General features: G+C 36.6%; 1 protein-coding gene across 4 annotated transcripts in view; it reads left to right on the forward strand.

The window, feature by feature from the left end:
- The first annotated feature begins 13,956 nt into the window (after positions 1-13,956).
- GCFC2 (GC-rich sequence DNA-binding factor 2) overlaps positions 13,957-19,683 on the forward strand; it is a 73,535-nt gene continuing 67,808 nt past the window's right edge. For all 4 annotated transcript variants that reach the window (XM_059942859.1, XM_059942860.1, XM_059942861.1 and 1 more), the window contains exons 1-2: positions 13,957-14,298; positions 18,600-18,725. In XM_059942859.1, the coding sequence (XP_059798842.1) occupies positions 14,028-14,298; positions 18,600-18,725 (397 nt within the window). In that variant the 5' untranslated portion in view covers positions 13,957-14,027. The remainder of the gene's footprint in view (positions 14,299-18,599; positions 18,726-19,683) is intronic.

The raw sequence follows: 19,683 nt of genomic DNA on the forward strand, positions 1-19,683 counted from the left end.
AAAGTCACAAAAGAGGAACTTTAGGTAGGATGTGTGTGTGTGTGTGTGTGTGTGTATGTGTGTGTGCATGTGTAATACATACATATATATTATTTATATATATATATGAATAAGGGTTCTTATTCATTAGTGATCAAGGAAATTCTAATTAAAACCATCAGGACCCAGAAGGCTAAAAGTAAGACAATTGACAATACCAAGTGTTAGCAAGGATAAAGAATCATGAAAACTTTTATACATGTAAATTTATGGAAGTATAAATGTAGGTGGCTACTACCTTGGAAAGCTGGCATTTTCCACTGAAATTAAAGATATGGATAATCCATGATCCCAATATTTCACTCATAGGACAATACCCAACAGAACTGTGTGAACATTACCCCGAGACAGGTATAAGTTTTAATGACTATATTATTTGCAATATGGCTGTGAGATAATAGAAATATATATATTTCTATTATAGGCCCCTATGGAGCCTTCCCAGGAACAGATCCCCATGTCCCCTGCCTCTTGTTTTTAGAAGAGCTTTAGCCTCCTAAAACCTTCCCTGAATGCCAATGAGCAAATTTAATCAGAGAAATGCAGAAACTAAGGAAAACAGTCAAGCAAGAAACAATAATAGTAGTTTAGCCATAAGACAAAGTCAGGGACTTCTAGTTCTTCCTTAAAGGTTATAGATAATATCCTGAGCCATATCCTTGAGTTGTTTTGCAGATACTAAAACCCCCAATAGGTGAAAGAAGTTAACTGCTGACCACCAGCATGTAGACCCCAGACCAGTTGGAACTAGAAGGTTGATGATGTTGACTCTGAAACACCACTCAGTTACCTCACCACCAACAAATCAGAATATCCACGAGCTGATCAAGCACCCTGCAACCCTCTTCCTCACCTTGCATTTTAAAACCTTTCCCTGAAAGCCATCAGGGATTTGGGGTCTTCTGTGCATGAGCCTCCCATTCTCCTTTCTTGGCCCTGCAGTAAATGCTGTACTTTCCTTCACTACAAACCAGTGTTGGTAAATAGGCTTTGCTGTGTGTTGGGTGAGTGGACTCAAGTTTGGTTCAGTAACAGTCTCTGCTCCTGGTTCCTGGCACAGAGATCCTGAAATCCTTGTACTTTCCTAAGTGATAAGAGCATGAGGAGCATCTTTTGTTCTAATATTTGGTCTTTGACCCCAGGTCCTGACACAGGGCTCCTGAAAACCTTGTAATTTCCTGGGTTATAGGAGTGTCTTTTGTTCTAGTGAGGTGACCCTGGATGGGCTGCTGGATGAGGGCCAGTCACAGGGAAGACCAAGCCATGATTAGAAGTTTGAAATTTTTAGCCCTGCTCTCCTCATTCTCTTGAGAAAGGAGAATGGCTGAAAATGGAGTTAATAATCCATTGTGCCTATGATGAAGCCCCCATAAAAATCCCAATTATATGGGGTTGAGAGAGCTTCCAGGTTAGGGAACACATCCAAGTACCAGGAGAGAGACACACCCCAACTTCAAGGGAGCAGAAGCTCCTGTACTCAAAACACTGCCAGACTTTTCCCTACGTATCTCTTCATCTGGCTGTTCATCTGTATCCTTTATCATATCCTTTAGCTAACTGGTAAGTTTTTCCCTGTGAGCTGTTCTAGCAAATAATTGAATCCAATAGGGAGAAAGCCGTGAGAACCTTTGATCTTAAGCCAGGTCATACAGAAGTTGTGGGTAACCTGGAGACCTACTACTTGAGATTGGCATCTGAAGTAGGGGATAGTCTCATGGGACTGGGCCCTTAACCAGTGGATCTGATGCTATCCCCAGGTAAACAGTGTCACAATTTGGTTTAATTGTAGAATATCCAACTGGTATCACAAAATTGTTTGGTGGGAGAAACTCCCAAACACTTGGTGTCAGAAGCATTGTAAGTGTGGTAGTAATGTGAGAGTAAAGGGAAAACACAGGAGGATAACTGTGTTCTTCCTTACACAGGAGGGAAAGACTGGGCTCTTTTCCTTAAAACAGTGGTGAAAACCTAAAAACTACCAAAGCATCAACATTAGAATAGATAAACTGTGGTATGCTCATACAATGAAGTACTGCACAGCAATAAAAACCATTTTTTGGTTTACAGTTACACAGAGAAATGTGGAAATATAATGCAAACACATATTAAGCAAAAAAGAGAAAAAGTCCAGGCTCAAAACAATAAACACATGGTGATTCCATTTATGTAAAGTTCAAAAACACAGACAAAACTACACCATAGTGTTTAAAGACACATGCTTAGGTGGTAAAACGTTTTTTAAGCAAGAAAGTGATTACTATAAAATCATTATAATGATTACTTTGAGAAACAGTGAGAGGGAAATGGGGACTGAAAGGAGGGCCATAAAAGAGATTACTAGAGTGCTAGCAATGTTTTATCTCTTTAATTTGATGGTGGCTACAGAGGGATTTGCTCTGCAATAAGTCCATGACCTGTACATTTTTGTTTTGTGTATTTTTATGGATGTATTTCACAGTTCATAATAGGAAATAAAAACTCAATTAAAAAAAACTCCAGGTGAGGCACTGAAAAGAAGCTTGGACTTAGAAAACTGATTGTTGGAATAGAAGCAAAGCTCTAGAATTTTTTGTCTAGAATTAAGGAGCAAAAGATACAAAATGAAGAAAGTCACTCATGATAACCCTTGACACTGTTCTTTGTTATATCTTATCATCTTACTAAATTGCCATGTATATTGATCTTAAATTGATTGCAGTGCATGAACAGGCTGTGGTCACCACAGTATGAGTTATTTCATATTGCTGCATTTCCTTGAGGAAAATTGCCCTTGTGATGTGTCATGTAGTAGTCGAAACAAAAGGCTTCAGATTATGCTGCCTGGATTTGAATCACTGTCCCATGACTTTCAAGCTAGTACTTTAACTTGGGAACTTTTCTTTTTTAATGTAAGTGTTTTATTGAGGTAACACTGGTTTGTAACACTACATAAGTTTCATGTGTACAACATTATATTTCAACTTCTGTATACACTACAGCATGCTCACCAAAAAAAGTTTTTCCATTCATCACAATACAGTTGACCCCTTTACCAATTTCTCCTTCCTCCTACCTCTCTTGCCCCCTGGTAACTACTATTCTGTTCTCTGTATCTATATGGGGGTGGGGTTGTTTGTTTGTTTTGGTTTGTTCATTGATTTTTTCTTTTTTTACAGTCCATATATGAGTGAAATCATATGGTATTTGTCTTTCTCTGTCTGACCTATTTCACTTAACATAATACCTTCAGGGTCCACACATGTTGCTGCAAATGGCAAGATTTTATCTTTTTATGGCTGAGTAGTATTTCACTGTCCATCCTTATCCACTGTCCGTGGATGGGCACTTAGGTTATTTCTATATAGCTATATTATATATGTTATATATTATATAAATATATATGATATTAACTCCTTACTGTTTATGTGATTTGCAAAATTTTCTCCCTTTTGGTAAGTTGCCTTTTCATTTTGTTAATGGTTTCCTTTTCTGGGCAGCAGTTTTTCAGTTTGATGTAATCCCATGTGTTTATTTTTGCTTTTGTTTCCCTTTCCTAAGGAGACATATCCAGAAAGATATTGCTAAGACCAGTGTCAAAGAGTATACTGACCATGTTTTCTTCTAGGAGTTTTGTGGTTTCAGGTCTTACATTCAAGCCTTTAATCCATTTTGAACTGATGTTTGTGTATGCTGTAAGATAGTGATCTAGTTTCATTCTTTTTCATTCTGTCCAATTTTCCCAATACCATTTGAAGAGACTATTCTTTCTCCATCGTATGTTCTTTACTTCTTTGTGCTAAATTAACTGAAAATATATGTATGAATTTATTTCTGGGCTTTCAATTCTCCATTGATCTATGTATCTGTTTTTCTGCCAATACCATGCTGTGTTGATTACTATAGCTTTGTAGTATAATTTGCAATCAGGGAGTATGATACCCTCAACTTTGTTCTTTTTCTTTCAGGATTGCTTTCACTATTCAGGGTCTTTTATGGTTCCACATAGATTTTAGAATTTTTTGTTCTATTTCTGTGAAAAATGTCATTGGGATTTTGACAGGAATTGTATTGAATCTGTAGTTTGCTTTAGGTAGTATAGGCATTTTAACAATGTTAATTCTTTCAATCCATGTGCATGGAATATCTTTTCATTTCTTAGTGTTTTTTTTTTCAATTTCTTTCAACAATGTTTTATAATTTTCAGTGTATGGATCTTTCACCTCCTTGGTTAAATTTATTCCTAGGTATTTTATTTTTTGATGTAGTTGAAAATGGGATTGTTTTGATTTCTTTTACTTTCAGTTTGTTGTTAGTGTATAGAAATACAACATATTTTGTATATTGATTTTGTACCCTGTAATTTTACAGTATTTCTTTATTATTTCTAATGGTTTTTTGGTGGAGTTTTTAGGGTTTTCTACATATAAAACCATGTCATCCACAAATAGTGATAGTTTTACTTCTTCCTTTCTGATGTAGATGCCTTTTATTGCTGTTTTCTTGCCTAACTGCTCTGATGAGGACTTGCAATACTATGTTGAATAAGAGTGGTGAGAGTGGGCATCCTTGACTTGTTCCTGATTGTAGAGGGATAGCTTTCAGTTTCACCACTGAGTATGATGTAAGCTGTGGGCTTAACATATATGGCCTTTATTACGTTGAGGTACATTCCTTCTATACCCATTTTATTGAGAGTTTTTATCATAAATGTGTGTTGAATCTTGTCAATGCTTTTTATGCAACTATTAAGATAATCATGTGGTTTTTACCTTTCATTTTGTTAATGTGGTATATCATGTTGATTGATTTGAAGATGTTGAAATATCCTTGCATCCCTGGAATAAATCCCATTTGATCATGGCGTATGATCCTTTTAATGCATTGTTGTATTTGGTTTGTTAATATTTTATTGAGGATTTTTGCATGCATGTTCATTAGAGACGTTGGCCTGTAATTTTCTGTGTGTTGTCCTTGTGTAGTTTTGGTATCAGGGGAGTGTTGGATTCATAGAATGAGTTAGGAAGCATTCCCTCCTCTTCAATTTTTTGGAAGAGTTTGAGAAGGATAGACATTAAATCTTCTTTGAATGTTTGGCATAATTTACCTGTGAAGCTGCCTGATCCTGAACTTTTGTTTTGGGGTTGGTTTTTGATTACTGTTTCAATCTCCTTACTTACTTACTTACTCTTACTAGTGATTGGTATATTCAAATTTGCTATTTCTTCATGATTCAGTCTTGGAAGGTTGTATGAATTTAGCTATTTCTTCTAGGTTGTCCAATTTGTTGTTGTGTAGCTATTCATATTATTCTCTTATAACCCTTTGTATTTCTGTAGTATCCATTGTAATTTCTCCTCTTTTGCTTCTGATTTTATTTATCTGAAACATCTCGCTTTTTTTCTTAGTGAGTGTAGCTAAAAGTTTGCCAATTTTGTTTACCTTTTCAAAGAACTAGCTCTTAGTTATATTGATCTTTTCTATTGTTTTTGTAGTGTATATTTCATTTATTTTCACTCTGATCTTTATTATTACTTTCCTTCTGCTGACTTTGGGCTTCATTTGTTCTTCTTTTTCTAGTTCCTTTAGGTGTAAAATTAGATTGTTTATTTGAGATTTTTCTTATTTCTTGAGGTAGGCCTTTATCACTATGAACTTCCCTCTTAGAACTGTTTTTGCTGCCTCCTACAGATTTTGGTATGTTGTATTTTCATTTTCATTGGTCTTCAGGTATTTTTCAATTTCTCCTTTGATATCTTCATTGACCCAATAGGCTGTTGTTTAGTCTTCACATATTTGTGATTTTCCCAGCTTTCTTTTTGTAGTTGATATGTAGTTTCCTACCATTGTGATTGGAAAAGATGTTGATATTATTTCAGTTTTTTAAAATTTATTGAGACTTGTTTTATGTCCTAACATATGGTCTCACCTTGATTTTCAAGGTTCCATTGAGAAGAATTTGTATTTGCTGTATTTGGATGGAATGTTCTATATTTAAGGCCATTGTTTTCTTGTTGACTCTCTGTCTGGATGGTCTATCCATTGATGTAAGTGGGGTTTTTAAATCCCCTACTATTATTGTATTGCTGTCAATTTCACCCTTTAAGTCTGTTAATAATTGCTTTATATATTATGGTGCTCCTGTGTTAGATGCATATATATTAATAACTGTTATGTCTTCTTGATGACTTGTCCCCTTTATCATAATATAATGTCTACCTTTGTCTCTTGCTACATTTTTTGGCTTGCAGTTTATTTTATCTGATATGAGTATAGCTACACTCACTTTCTTTTGGCTGCCATTTGCTTCGAGTATCATGTTTCATCCTTTCACTTTGCACTTATGTTTGCTTTTAGAGCTGAGATGAGTCTCCTGGAGGCAGCATATAGTTGGAGCTTGTTTTTTAATCCATCTATCAGCTCTGTGTCTCTTGATTAATGAATTCAATTCATTTGTATTTAGGGTGATTATTGATAAATGGGGACTTAGTACTGCCATTTTATCTTTTGTCTTCTGGTTACTCTATATCTCCGTTGTTTCTTTTTCCTTGTGTTTTTGTCTGCCATTTTGGTTTGGTGATATTTCTGTTTCCTCTCTTTTTATATTGCATGTCACTGCTTCGGATTTATGTTTTGTGATTATGATGAGGTATGTATAAAATGTCTCATAGATAAAATAGTCATTTTTCTGCTGATGGCATCTTATCTTCATTTGCCTTTACTGGTTCTGTCCTTTTCTTCTGCCTCTTTTATGTTTTTGTTGTTTCAAATTATCCCTTTTTATGTTGTGAGTTCATTACCAAATTGAAGTAGCTATAGTTATTTTTTCCTGCTTTTCCCCTTTATCCTTTATGCTATAATTGTTTAACAACCTATTTGGATACAGAGTTGCAAGTTTCTGATTCTGTCTATTTATCACCCTACTCAAAGTTCTGTGTACTTTTTTGCCTTTCCATTTCAGGTAGAAGAGCTCCTTTCAACATTTCATGCAAGGCAGATCTAGTTGTGATGAACTCCCTCAGCTTTTATTTGTCTGGGAAAGCCTTTATTTCTCTTTCATATCTGAAGGATAACTTTGCTGGATAGAGTATTTTTGGCTGACAGTTTTTAATCTCTCAATATTTTGAGTATGTCATTCCATTCTCCTAGCCTGTAGAGTTTCTGAGAAATCTGCTGATAGCCTAATGAGGGATCCTTTGGAGGTTACCCCCACCCCCACCCGGCTGCCTTTAAAATTTTCTTTCTCATTAACTTCTGACAGTTTCAATATGTGTCTTGGAGAAGGTATTTTTGCATTGAGGCAATTAAGTGTTCTTTTAGTTTCATTGACTTATATACCCATTTCCTTCCCCAGGTTTGGGAATTTTTCAGCTATTACTTCTTTAAATCAACTCACTGCTCCCTTCTCCCTCTCATCTTCTTCTGAGATACTTATTATCATTGTGTTGTCCTTCCTAATGGAGTCAGATAGTTCTTGTAGAATTTCTTCATTTTTTTTGATCTTAGCTCTCTCTCCTTTTCTACCTGTATCATTTCTAGATATCTATCTTTGTTCTTGCAAATTCTGTCTTCCATATGGTCTGTTTGATTTTCAGTGCTGTCTAATGTATTCTTCATCTCATTTTTTGAGTTCTTCATCTCCAGAATTTCTGTTTGGTTCTTTTTCAGAGTTTCAATCTCTTTAATAAAGTATTCCTTTGTTCATTAATTTTATTCTTGAGCTCATTGAACTGCCTTTCTGAGTTTTCTTAGAGCTCAGTGAGTTTCTTCATGATATCAGTTAGATCAGAATTCTGGAGAATTGTCATTTTCTTTTGTAATACTGTGTTATTGTGGTTTTTCATGGTGCTTGATGAGTTGTTCCTCTGCCAGAGCATTTGAAGTAGTGAACACTTTTCTTCTTTAGGTAAAGTATTTTCTACTGGATTCTAACAACTCAACAGGTTAGTAATTAGAGGTCTTTATTTTCCTTTTCAGTAAGTGGCACTAGAGCACAAGCTTTTGATTTCTTTTACCTGAGCTGTCTCCAGCTATATTTGAGAATCCACCTTCTTTCTACCCTCTACCTCCTCTTCCAGAGGTGTTGCCAATGGCCTCATTGTCACTGCTTGTGTCTTCAGGGTCACTGGTGCCTTGCTGCTGCCAGTGTTGCTGCAGTCAATGGTATCACCACCTAGGGCACCGGATGGCAGATGCCTCCATCACATCCAAGTTTGCCTGGGTCACACAGAGGGAGATGAAGCGTGGCAGGTAGAGTCATGGTCACAGGCACCTCTGCCATATCCAGGGTTTTTAGGTTTTGGGGCACCAATGCTGTGGCCCAGAATTGTGGGCACCTCCACAGCTGGAAGGACAGGGTCACAGGCCCCACTGCTGCTTCTGCTTGGTTCCCTGTGGCCACAGGTGTCACTGTGGTCAGATGCTGGAGTCACATGTGCTACCTCCCCTGCTGTTACCAGGCTCTCTGGGGCTCAGTCCCCATGGCCAGAGGGCCAGGATCACAAGCACCACCTCTACTTTTCCCTGGTTCTGTCTCCTCTATGTGTTCCAGTCCACCCACCTTTAGATGTACAGATGTGTGGAACCCTCCAGCATCTCAGTGTGTTGGGCAAAGAAACATTTGTTGAGTCAGGGATGTTTTACTGTTGTAGATTAAAGGGGGCAGATTAAAAGAGCATCTCACACCACCATGATGCTGACATCTGTCCTTGGGAGCTTTTCCTAATTTTTCTCTTTGTTCCTCTGTTTCCTCATCCAAGAAAGCAGGGATATTGCTCCAACTAGTAAGGATGCTATGAGTATAAATGAAATAATATATGTTAAGTGCTTGTCATAATACCTGACACATAGTAGTTGCTCATAAATTTTGGCTGCTATTATTATTTTACTGCCTACCAAAAATTAGTGCTTTTAAGATCTCACTCTTATAAGAAGTGAAACTGAAACAATTCCCTACTGAGAACAAATATGCTTTCTGGTCCCTAAGTTAAACAATTCTGAAAGAATTATATTTTCCTGTTTTTCATGCTAAATAATACTGGGCTGAACAAAGATATGTGTTACCAGAAGCACCTGCTCCTGGAAGGTAAGACTGTGAGCCAAGTAAAAACAACTTACTTGTCAAGATTAACAGCTGGCTCAAGAAGATTGAAATCATATAAAGTATCTTTTCTGGCCACAGTGGTATGAAAGTAGAAACCAACAAGAAGAAAGCTGGAAAATTTATAAGCATGTGGAAACTAAACAATACACTCCTAAACAACCAATAGTTCAAAGAAGAAGTAAAAATTTAAAAAAATCTCAAAACAAATGGAAATGGAAATACAACACACCAAAACCTACAGCATGCTGCAAAAGCAGTTAATAGAGGAAATTTTATTGTTATAAACGTATATGTTAAGAAAATAGAGAGATCCCAAATAAACTACACATCAAGGAACTAAAAAAAGGAACAAACTAAGCCCCAAAATAAGCAGAAGGAAGGAAATAACAAAAATCAGAGTAAATGAAATAGAGACAGGAAAAAATAGAAAATACCAACAAAACTAAGAGCTGTTTTTTTGAAAAGATAAACAAAATTGACAAACTTTTAGCTAGACTAACCACAGGGTGGGGGAAAGAAGACTCAAATAAATAAAATCAGAGATGAAAGAGGAGACATTACAAAAGGTACCACAAAAATACATAAGATCATAAAAGACTACTATGAACAATTATACACCAGCAAATTGGATAACCTAGAATAAATGGATAAATTCCTAGAAATATACACCTTACCAAGACTGAATCATGAAGAAATAGAAAATATGAACAGACCAATAATAAGTAAGGAGATTGAATCAGTAGTCAAAAACCTTCCAACACAGAAATGTCCAGGATGAGATGGTTTCATTAATGAATTCTATCAAACACTTAGAGAAGAATTAAAGCCAATCCTTCTCAAACTATTTGAAAAAAACTGAAGAAGAGGGAACCATCACAAACTCATTTTAAGAGGCCCTAATACCAAAGCCAGATAAGGTCACTACAAGAAAACTATAGACCAATATCCCTGATGGATATAGATACAAAAATTCTCAACAAGATATTAGCAAACTGAATTCAACAATATATTAAAGAGATCATGCACCATGATCAAGTGGGATTTATCCCTGGGATGCAAGGATGATTCAACATATGCAAATCAAAAATGTGATACACCACATTAAATAGAATAAAAGGTAAAAACAATATGATCCTCTCAATAGATGCAGAAAAATCATTTGACAAAATACAACATCTTTTCATGATAAAAACCCTCAACAAATTAGGTATAGAAGGAACATACTTCAACATAATAAAGGCCATGTGCAACAAACCCACAGCTAACATCATACTCAATGGTGAAAGAGTGAAAGCTTTTTCTCTAAGATCACAAACAAGACAGATGTCCACTCTCACCTCTTATTCAACACAGTAGTGAAATTCCTAGTTAGAGCAATTAGGCAAGATAAAGAAATAAAAGGTATCCAAATCAGAAAGGAAGAAGTAAAATTGTCATTATTTGATCTTATACATAGGAAACCCTAAAAACTATACAGCACACACATACAAACAGACACAAAAATTGTTAGAAAGAATAAGTAAACTCAACAAAATTGCAGAATACAAAATCAACACACAAAAATCAGTTGCATTTATACATTCTAACAATGAACAATCAAAAATGGAAATTTGGAGAACAATCCCATTTACAATAGCATCAAACAGAAAAAAATACTTGGGAATAAATTCAACCAAGGAGGTAAAAGACTTCTACACTGAAAACCACAAAACATTGATGAAAGAAATTAAAGAAAATACCATAAAGGGAAAGACATCCTGTGTTCACGAATTGGAAGACAATACTGTTACAATGTCCATACTACCTCCAAAGAGTCTACATATTCAAAGCAATCCCTATTAAAATCTCATTTTTTACAGAAGTAGGAAAAAAATCCTAAAATTCATCTGGAACCACAAAACACCCTGAATAGCCAAAACAACTCTATGAAAGAAAACAAAGTTGAAGGCATAACATCTCCTGATTTTTAAACCTATTGCAAAACTACAATGATCAAAAGAGTATGGTACTGCCATAAAGACAGACATATAAAACAATGATACAGAATAGAGAACCCAGAAATAAACCCACACATATGAGGTCAACTAATCTTTGACAGAAGTACCAAGAACACACAATGGGAAAGAATAGTCTCTTCAACAGATGGTGTTGGGGAAACTGGATATCCACATGCAAAAGAACGAAATTGTATGCTTATGTTACACCATACACAAAAATCATTTCAAAATATATTAAACACTTAAACATAAAATCTTAAACTGTAAAATTCTTAAAAGAAAATTTAAGGGAAAATCTTTATGACATTGGTCATGGCAAAGATTTATTGGATATGATGCCAAAAGCACAGGCAACAGAATCAAAAATAGACAAGTAGGATTACATCAAACTAAAAAGCTTCTGCCCAGCAAAGGAAATGATCAACAGAGTGAAAAGGCAAACTATGGAAAGGGAGAAAAATATTGACAAACCATATATATGATAAGAGATTAATATCCAAAATATATAAGGTAATACTACAACTCAATGACAAAACAAAACCAACAACAACAACAAAACCAAATAACCCAATTTTAAAATGGGCCAAGGATTTGAATAGACTTTCTCCAAAGAAGCCAACAGGTATGTGAAAGATGCTGAACATCACTAATCAGGGAAATGCCAATCAAAACCACAATGAGATATCACTTCACACCTGTTAGGATGGCCGGTATCAATCAGTCAATCAATCAATAGTCAACAAGTGTTGGCAAGGTTGTGGAGAAACTGGAATGTTTGCACACAGTTGGTGGGAATGTGAAATGTGCAGTTGTTATGGAAAACAGTATGGAAGTTCCTCAAAAATTTAAAAATAAAACTACCATATGATCCAGCTGACCCACTTCTGGGTATTTATCCAAAAGAATTGAAATCAGGATCTTGAAGACATATTGGCACTCCCACATTTATTGCAACACTCTTCACAATAGCCAAGGTATGGAAACCACCTAAATGTCTATTGTCCAATGAATGGATAAAGAAAATGTGGTATATAGAGACAATGGAATATCATTCAGCATTAAAAAAGGAAGGAAATCCCACTATATGTGACAAAATGGATGAGCTTTGAGGACATTATGCTAAGTCACAGAAGGGTAAATACTGCATGATTCCACTTACATGAGGTACCTAAAATAGCCAAACTCACAGAAGCAAAAAGGAGAATGGTGATTGCCAGGGGCAGGGAGGAGGAGGAGGAATGGGGAGTTAAAGTACAACAGGTAAAAAGTTTTGGTTAAAAGGAAAAAGTTCTAGAGATCTGCTGTACAACATTGTGTTTATAATTAACAATACTGTACTGTACACTTAAAAATTTGTTAAGAGTGCAGATCTTACGTTAAGTATTTTGAGCATCATTTTTTTTAAAAGTAATTTCCAACAAGCCAAACTGTAGGGCTAATTTGGCTAATAGCACCTGACCACCGGGAGCATGACCCCCATGTATATCATGATCCTTTGGGCCCAGGACAAGGGACCATCATAGTAAGTGCTCAAAAATAGATACTGAAAAAATGAAAACAAAATTAGGTCCATACTTTTGTGGATGTATTTCCACAATAAGTTTTTAATTCCCAAAGGAGAGAGTGATAACTTATTAATACGACTTCTCAAAATTTGTTCTTTGAGAAAATCTGATGTAGGTTTGGCTTAAAAATGAAAATATATCCATTACTTATAACAAAAGAGAATTAAAAGTAGCTCTATTATGAGAAAGGAGGCAATTTCCAAAAGATTGACACGATCCTTCTGTAAATAGCACATTTCTCACTAGAGGGAGCTCAGAACCCACTGATCAATGGCTAGAGAAGCAGAATAAAACGTCACTTCACTAGGGGATAAACGATTTCCAAAAGCTGGGAATATTTCATATACCAATTTTCTTTCAATTATTAACCTCTGCAATTTTAAATTATATAAAAGATGAATAATTCAAAGTTTCCTAATAACCAGTTGATTAATTTAATAAGCTAGTATTGTAAATAAGTATAGTGGGGGCAAGTAAGATATATGGCATTATTCATGCCCTCTTGGGGGAAGAAACTCCTCGTATTCATGAGAAAGAGCAAATAATATAAAGTAATGATGATTATGGGTACCTAAAAAGGTTTCTTGCTCTCTTGTTGCTCTTTACCTGTTTCTAAAGGTAATTTTGTGGGACTGTCCTTCTTATCTCTGTGCTTCTTTTTAAATAACATCCCCATATTTCAAATACATTTTTTTTTCTTATGGACCAACGTATTTAACCAGGTTCGATTGAAGCCGTGATGCTTGGAAGCAATCATTTGATTTTTGCTTATTTGTGCACCTATCATTTATGTTCAGATTTTACTGTGTAGATTTTACTGTTTAGCTTTCAGAGACAATCTCAAACACACACACACCTGCGGTTTTTTTGCTTGTTTTTTATCTGTTTTAATTCTTGGTTGGAGAGAGAACTTCACTCCAGAAAGTAGAAGAGCAGTTCCAGTCCCAGTCCAGGATGTGGGCATAACGCCTGATTCCCAGATAGGGTTTGCACAGGGAGAGCCTGTGAGTGCAGCTTTCCGTGGAACTCACCTCCGGAAGTCAGCGAGATTCTCTGAGACCATGTGCACAAGCTGGGCTTGCAAAATAAAGACAACGCTCTACATGCCCAGACCTCAGCCCTGTGCACCGAACTCGGTCGAACAGATCGAAGGAAGCAAAGCACGCATGCGCATGGCGAAGCTCGAGTCGAAGACGCGCGGGTCGGGCGCACGCATGCGCATGGCGAAGCTCGAGTCGAAGACGCGCGGGTCGGGCGCACGCATGCGGCAGAGAGGCGGGAGGCGGGAGCGCGCGCCTGGGTGGCTTCTGTAACCCTGGGTTAGCCAGAGCAGGAAGTGAACGTGCTATGGCTCACAGGCCGAAAAGGACTTTCCGGCAGCGCCGAGCGGACTCTAGTGACAGCGACAGCACCCAGGAGCCATTTGCTGAACCCGGGGCGCCGCGGGAGCATGCAGACCTGGGCCCTGCGGAGGAAGGGCTGCCGTCTGGAGGAGGCCGCGCAGAAGCGGCGGAACTACCACGCCGGGCCTGGGGTCGGAGCCGCGGCCGGGTCTGGGCCAGTTCCCGGCACGCCGCGAGAGCGGCTCCGCGCTTGGACCGAGGCTCGGACGTCCCAGGTGACGCGGGGCAGCAGGGTGGGTGCCCGGGTCGGGGTGTGGGGAGGATGGGGAAAGAGCCCGCGGGGTTCTCTAAAGGTTTCTACAACCCTTTGCCAACCACGAACAACGATGAATCGCGGAGATACCTGCCTGCGAACACTGGCCTGCTGCCTGCATCTCCGTATTGGGCCCCTTGGGGGAGTAGAAATAATACTGCAAGGTTTGGGCTTGTCCGTGTTTGCACTGTCAGATAAACCCTCACCAATTATATATAGCTTTAGTGCTGCACTTTATGCTTATGAAGAACCTAAATCATCACAGAAGAGTTTAAAAATTCCTGATACTCCTAGGTAGGTGAAGGTACTTTCTGTCCCCAATTCTTTTCCTCGAAAACAAGCAAAACGATACACTAGAAAAATTTAGGTGACAGGCTTTGGGACATTTTCTTTTGCGTTTTGTTTTTTAATCGGTTATTTAAAGAAAAGATAAAAATAGCAATATATGCCACTAACAACAGATTGGTGACCCTGTAGAGTACCAATCATGGTGTTAAATACAATGTAGTAATTTTGAAGTACCTTTGCGTTCTTAAAAATAGAATTCAAGCAGCATAAACTTGTTTACATAAGATGTGTTCTAGTTTGAATTGGAGTTTAATAATAATATAGTTAAAAATAAAACTATATAGTTAGGAAAAGTTAGAAATAAAAACACAGGAACAAGGACTTGGAAGGAACTTGTATAAGTACGGTCTTGAAGTTTAAATACATTAACTTCTGACTCAGACACACATAAAAATATTTGAGATTATGTTTCATTCTAAAAGGAACTTCTAAAAAAATTCAATAGTGAAGCTCGTAGTAAAGGCCCTAAAAGCAACCAGCTTCTCCAGATAAGTGACACTTTTTACCTACTTCTGTCTGCAAACCATGTTTCTCCAGGATGCCTAACACTCAAGTTTAATGAACTGAGGTAATCCCTGGCCTGTTGACATGAGTAGAATCTCCAATTTGTCACCTGTGGATGATGCCACCAACAGAATGATGATTCAGCATTTCTGGCTTGTCACAGGATGAAATAACCATGTAGAAAACAAGCCTAGGTTGCTAATGATATGTTACATAATTTATTGTTATTTCCAAGACAGTATACATGGTATAATTTCAATAAATAAAAAAGTATCTGTAAAAAAAATAATATAGTTTTTGGTTAGTCTTGAGGTAAAAAAATTTTCTCCCCACTATTTTTAGTCCAAGTGATTTTGGTGATTTCTTAGTCATTGTTATAATCACCTGTTTATCTGAAGTTCTGATGACTTTTAAAATATTTTTTGCTTTATGTAAGAGTCATCTGGTTAAACTTTAATGGGGGGGGGCCAGGAGTTGCCTCTTCTCTTGCCTTCTAAAACAGTGAAACAGTGGTTCTCAAACTTTTTGGTCTTAAGAGTACCCTTTTGGTCTTAAAGGTATACTCTTTATACTCTTAAGAATAATTAAGGATCCTAAAGAGCTTTTGTTTCTGTGGATTATATCTATAATATTTACCATCTTAGGAATTAAGATAAATTTTTATTAATTCTTTTTTTAAATTAACTCATATGTAGGGATAAGAAACATTTTTATGAAAAATAACTGTTTTCTGAAAAATAGTAAGAGTGACGTTTTCAATTTGCAAATCTCTTTAATGTCTGGCTTAATGGAAGACAGCTGAATTCTCACAGATATTTCTGCATTCAGTCTATTGAAATATGTTGTTTTGTTTGAATGTGTGAAGAAAACCACAGATAGATGATTAGGAGTACTTAAGAGCCTTTTTAGTTCATTGAAGGTGTTCTGCTTTAATATTACAACGAAGCTCAAAAAGTAATAAGTTCTTAAAGGTTAGTTTGCAGTGTGTGTCGACTGAAGAAAATGCACAACGTGAAAGTTTGTGAGTTAAGTTTTATTTGGGGCAAAATGAGAACTATAGCCCAGGAGACAGCGTTTCAGGTAGCTTTGAGAAACTGCTCCACAGAGGCAGGGGAGAGGTCAGTGTTACATATGATATTAGTGAAGAGGGGTTTGTGGGGTCAAACACACATTTTGGCAGAGGCTTGCTGCTAGTCATGAGGAGCAGACGTCACCATTAATGATTTTAGTGCTTTTCGAGATATGAGGAGATGTAAGGATTGGGCTCATAAAATCTTCTGAAAATATCTGTCTGAAGGCCTGTTCTGCCAGTTTTTCCCAAAGCACAGAGTACCTCATTCCTCATCTCTGTCCTGAACTCCTTTCAGGGTGTGTTGAAAATCAGCAGCTACAGCAGTTTGTGACTTAATCCTTGTAGATGCAGAAGGCAAGTGCCAATTTTTAGTTGGCACGAGAACGCTGAAACCATATCAGTCAATTTTTTTGTACTCCACTAGATTAAAATCTGTCGGTGTGTTTTGCACTTTGAATGGCTCTTTTACCCATGCATGATTGGTAACATCATGCATTGACTCTTTGGAAAGTAGTGGTTCACCGAGTTGCAGTTCTTGCAAGTGTTGGTACAATTTATCACAATGTCAAAAAAAACCTCTCTTAATGCTACTACTAACATCATCAGTCTTTAAGTATTGGAAAGCTATCAAGTTCACAGTAGAGGGTATGTTTTCCCAAAATTATAGACTTGACTTGAAATCTCTAATTCTTGAAGTGATCGGCACAACTTTGGTCGTTTTTGAGAAAATGTTTGTCAGATACCCGTGTCTGAATAACTAGAGTTTGTCTGTCATTCTTTCAAGTAGAAAGGTTTTCCTCCTCGAAGACAGTGGTTAAGTTCAACTTGCAGCTCATCACACAAGTGCTTTTCCTTGAGGCAACCATTGCATTTCAGTATGTGCCAGAAGTGCTTTATGCATGCTTCCATTTTGATCCACAGAATATTAAAAAGATATGTACTCAGGGCCAAAATTTAATAAAATTAAATTTTTATTGCTTCATTAAGGACAATAAGTGAAACTGACTATTTTTCTTGCTAGTACAAGGTGGCAAAGAATACAGTGGATGCTTCTGCACATTGGTATCACTGTTATGATTCATACTAAAAGATTAGCAGTTTTACCCACCAACGGAGTAAAAAGGGCAAGTAACATGTTAATGTTGTGATGAAAGTAGTTTGGCTTTTCCCTCAGACCGGCTGAAAGGGTCTGAGGGACCTCCAAGGGTTGATGGATCATACTCTGAGAACCACTGCTCTGGTGTAACTTTACTTCACTTTAAGAAGATGTAGGAGTTGTCATGAATAGCAGTAGCTAAGAAAAATGTAAGCTATAGCTATATTCCTTGTCTTTTACACTTGATCTTAGCCAAAAGGCCAAGAAGCAATATATTACTTTGTCTTTTAATTCTTGATTTTACTCCAGCTTTTTTGAAATTTATATAGGTTTTCTAATTAAGGAACGTTCTTAGTATAAGAGTACTTATTTATGTAATCTTAAATCTTAAGGTTATTCACAACTATTACAAAATATTTGTGAACTAACAAGTCCTTTTTTGTCAATAATACCATAAATTCCTTTACACTTTGCTCATTGGATTCTCACAATACCTCTGTGGGTGTTCTCTCTTAATGCTGTTTTTGTTTAATAGATTAATTGACTGTGTCCTTTCCAGAATCACACAATGGAAATAGATCCATGATTTGGTTTGAGGCTACAGTACTCATTATAGTACTTCTTACCACCAGCCATTGAAATGTAACTTAGTATTTATATTACAAGAGCCTAAATTCCAGAGTTGGATGAAATTAGATTGAAAGCCCAGCTTCTCCATTTAGTAACTTTGTGACATTGGACATGTTATTTAGCCTTTCCAATCCTTAGTGTTCTCATCAGTAATAGCATTTACTTTATAGAGTTGTGAATGTTAAATGAAATAAATCTTGTAAAACAGACTTAAGTATGTCTAGCACATAGGAAATGTACGTTAAGTATTCTTTTCTTTTTCTACTTATTCACTATCACTATTTTTCTTTTTTCATTTAAATATTCTTTCACTTTTTGTCATTTTCTTTTTTCTCTTATGTTCCCTTTCCTCTTTTTGTTTCATTCTTTAATGAAGGGACTATTTTACTAGTTAAGTAGATAACACAAATAGGATACATCCTTGTACATTTATTAGACCATCCATTGATTTCAGAAAGAATGGAAGTTAGAGAAAGATCTGCATATCTACTTTAAATATGTGGAGTAAAATTAAAACACCATATTTTACATATGCCATGTATTTTTCATAATTTCAATTATTGATTGCAACATCTTGACTCTTTCTTGTTATATTCAAAAAACATCCTGTTAGAATCCAGAGCGGTTGATCTTTCAACAGATGAAGAGGATGGAACACATCGTTCTTCAGAAACTAAAGATGATCAGAGTTCATCTTCCAATAGCTCTAGCTCGCTGGAAGAAGAGTTTACATCACTAGGTTGGTAACTTTTGAATTTTGTTTAAGAACTTTATTTCTAATATTAGTATTTTTCTATAGCAGTGATTTTTTTAAGTTTAATTTTCTTTTTTTATACTGCAGGTTCTTATTAGTTATCTGTTTTATACATATTAGTGTATATATGTCAATCCCAATCTCCCAATTCATCCCACCCCCCACCACCCCACTTTCCCCCCTTGGTGTCCTTGCGTTTGTTCTCTACATCTGTGTCACTGTTTTCCTTGCAAACTGGTTCATCTGTACCATTTTTCTAGATTCCACATATATGCGTTAATATACAATATTTGTTTTTCTCTTTCTCACTTACGTCGCTCTGTATGACAGTCTCTAGGTCCATCCACATTTCTACAAATGACCCAGTTTCGTTCCTTTTTATGGCTAATATTCCATTGTATATTGTACCACATCTTCTTTATCCATTCGTCTGTCGATGGGCATTTAGGTTGCTTCCATGACCTGGCTATTGTACATAGTGCTGCAGTGAACACTGGGGTGCATGTGTCTTTTTGAATTATGGTTTTCTCTGGGTATATGCCCAGTAGTGGGATTGCTGGGTCATATGGTAATTCTATATTTAGTTTTTGAAGGAACCTCCATATTGTTCTCCATAGTGGCTGTATCAATTTATATTCCCACCAACAGTACGAGAGTGTTGCCTTTTCTCCACACCCTCTCCAGCATGTGTTGTTTGTAGATTTTCTGATGATGCCCATTGTAACTGGCGTGAGGTGACACCTCATTGTAGTTTTGATTTGCATTTCTCTAATAATTAGTGATGTTGAGCAGCTTTTCATGTGCCTCTTGGCCATCTGTATGTCTTCTTTGGAGAAATGTCTATTTACGTCTTCTACCATTTTTTGATTGGGTTCTTTGTTTTTTTTAATATTGAGCTGCATGAACTGTTTATGTATTTTGGAGATTAATCCTTTGTCCGTTG

Source organism: Balaenoptera ricei, chromosome 13 (genome assembly GCF_028023285.1).
Source record: "Balaenoptera ricei isolate mBalRic1 chromosome 13, mBalRic1.hap2, whole genome shotgun sequence".
Classification (NCBI taxonomy): Eukaryota; Metazoa; Chordata; class Mammalia; order Artiodactyla; family Balaenopteridae; genus Balaenoptera; species Balaenoptera ricei.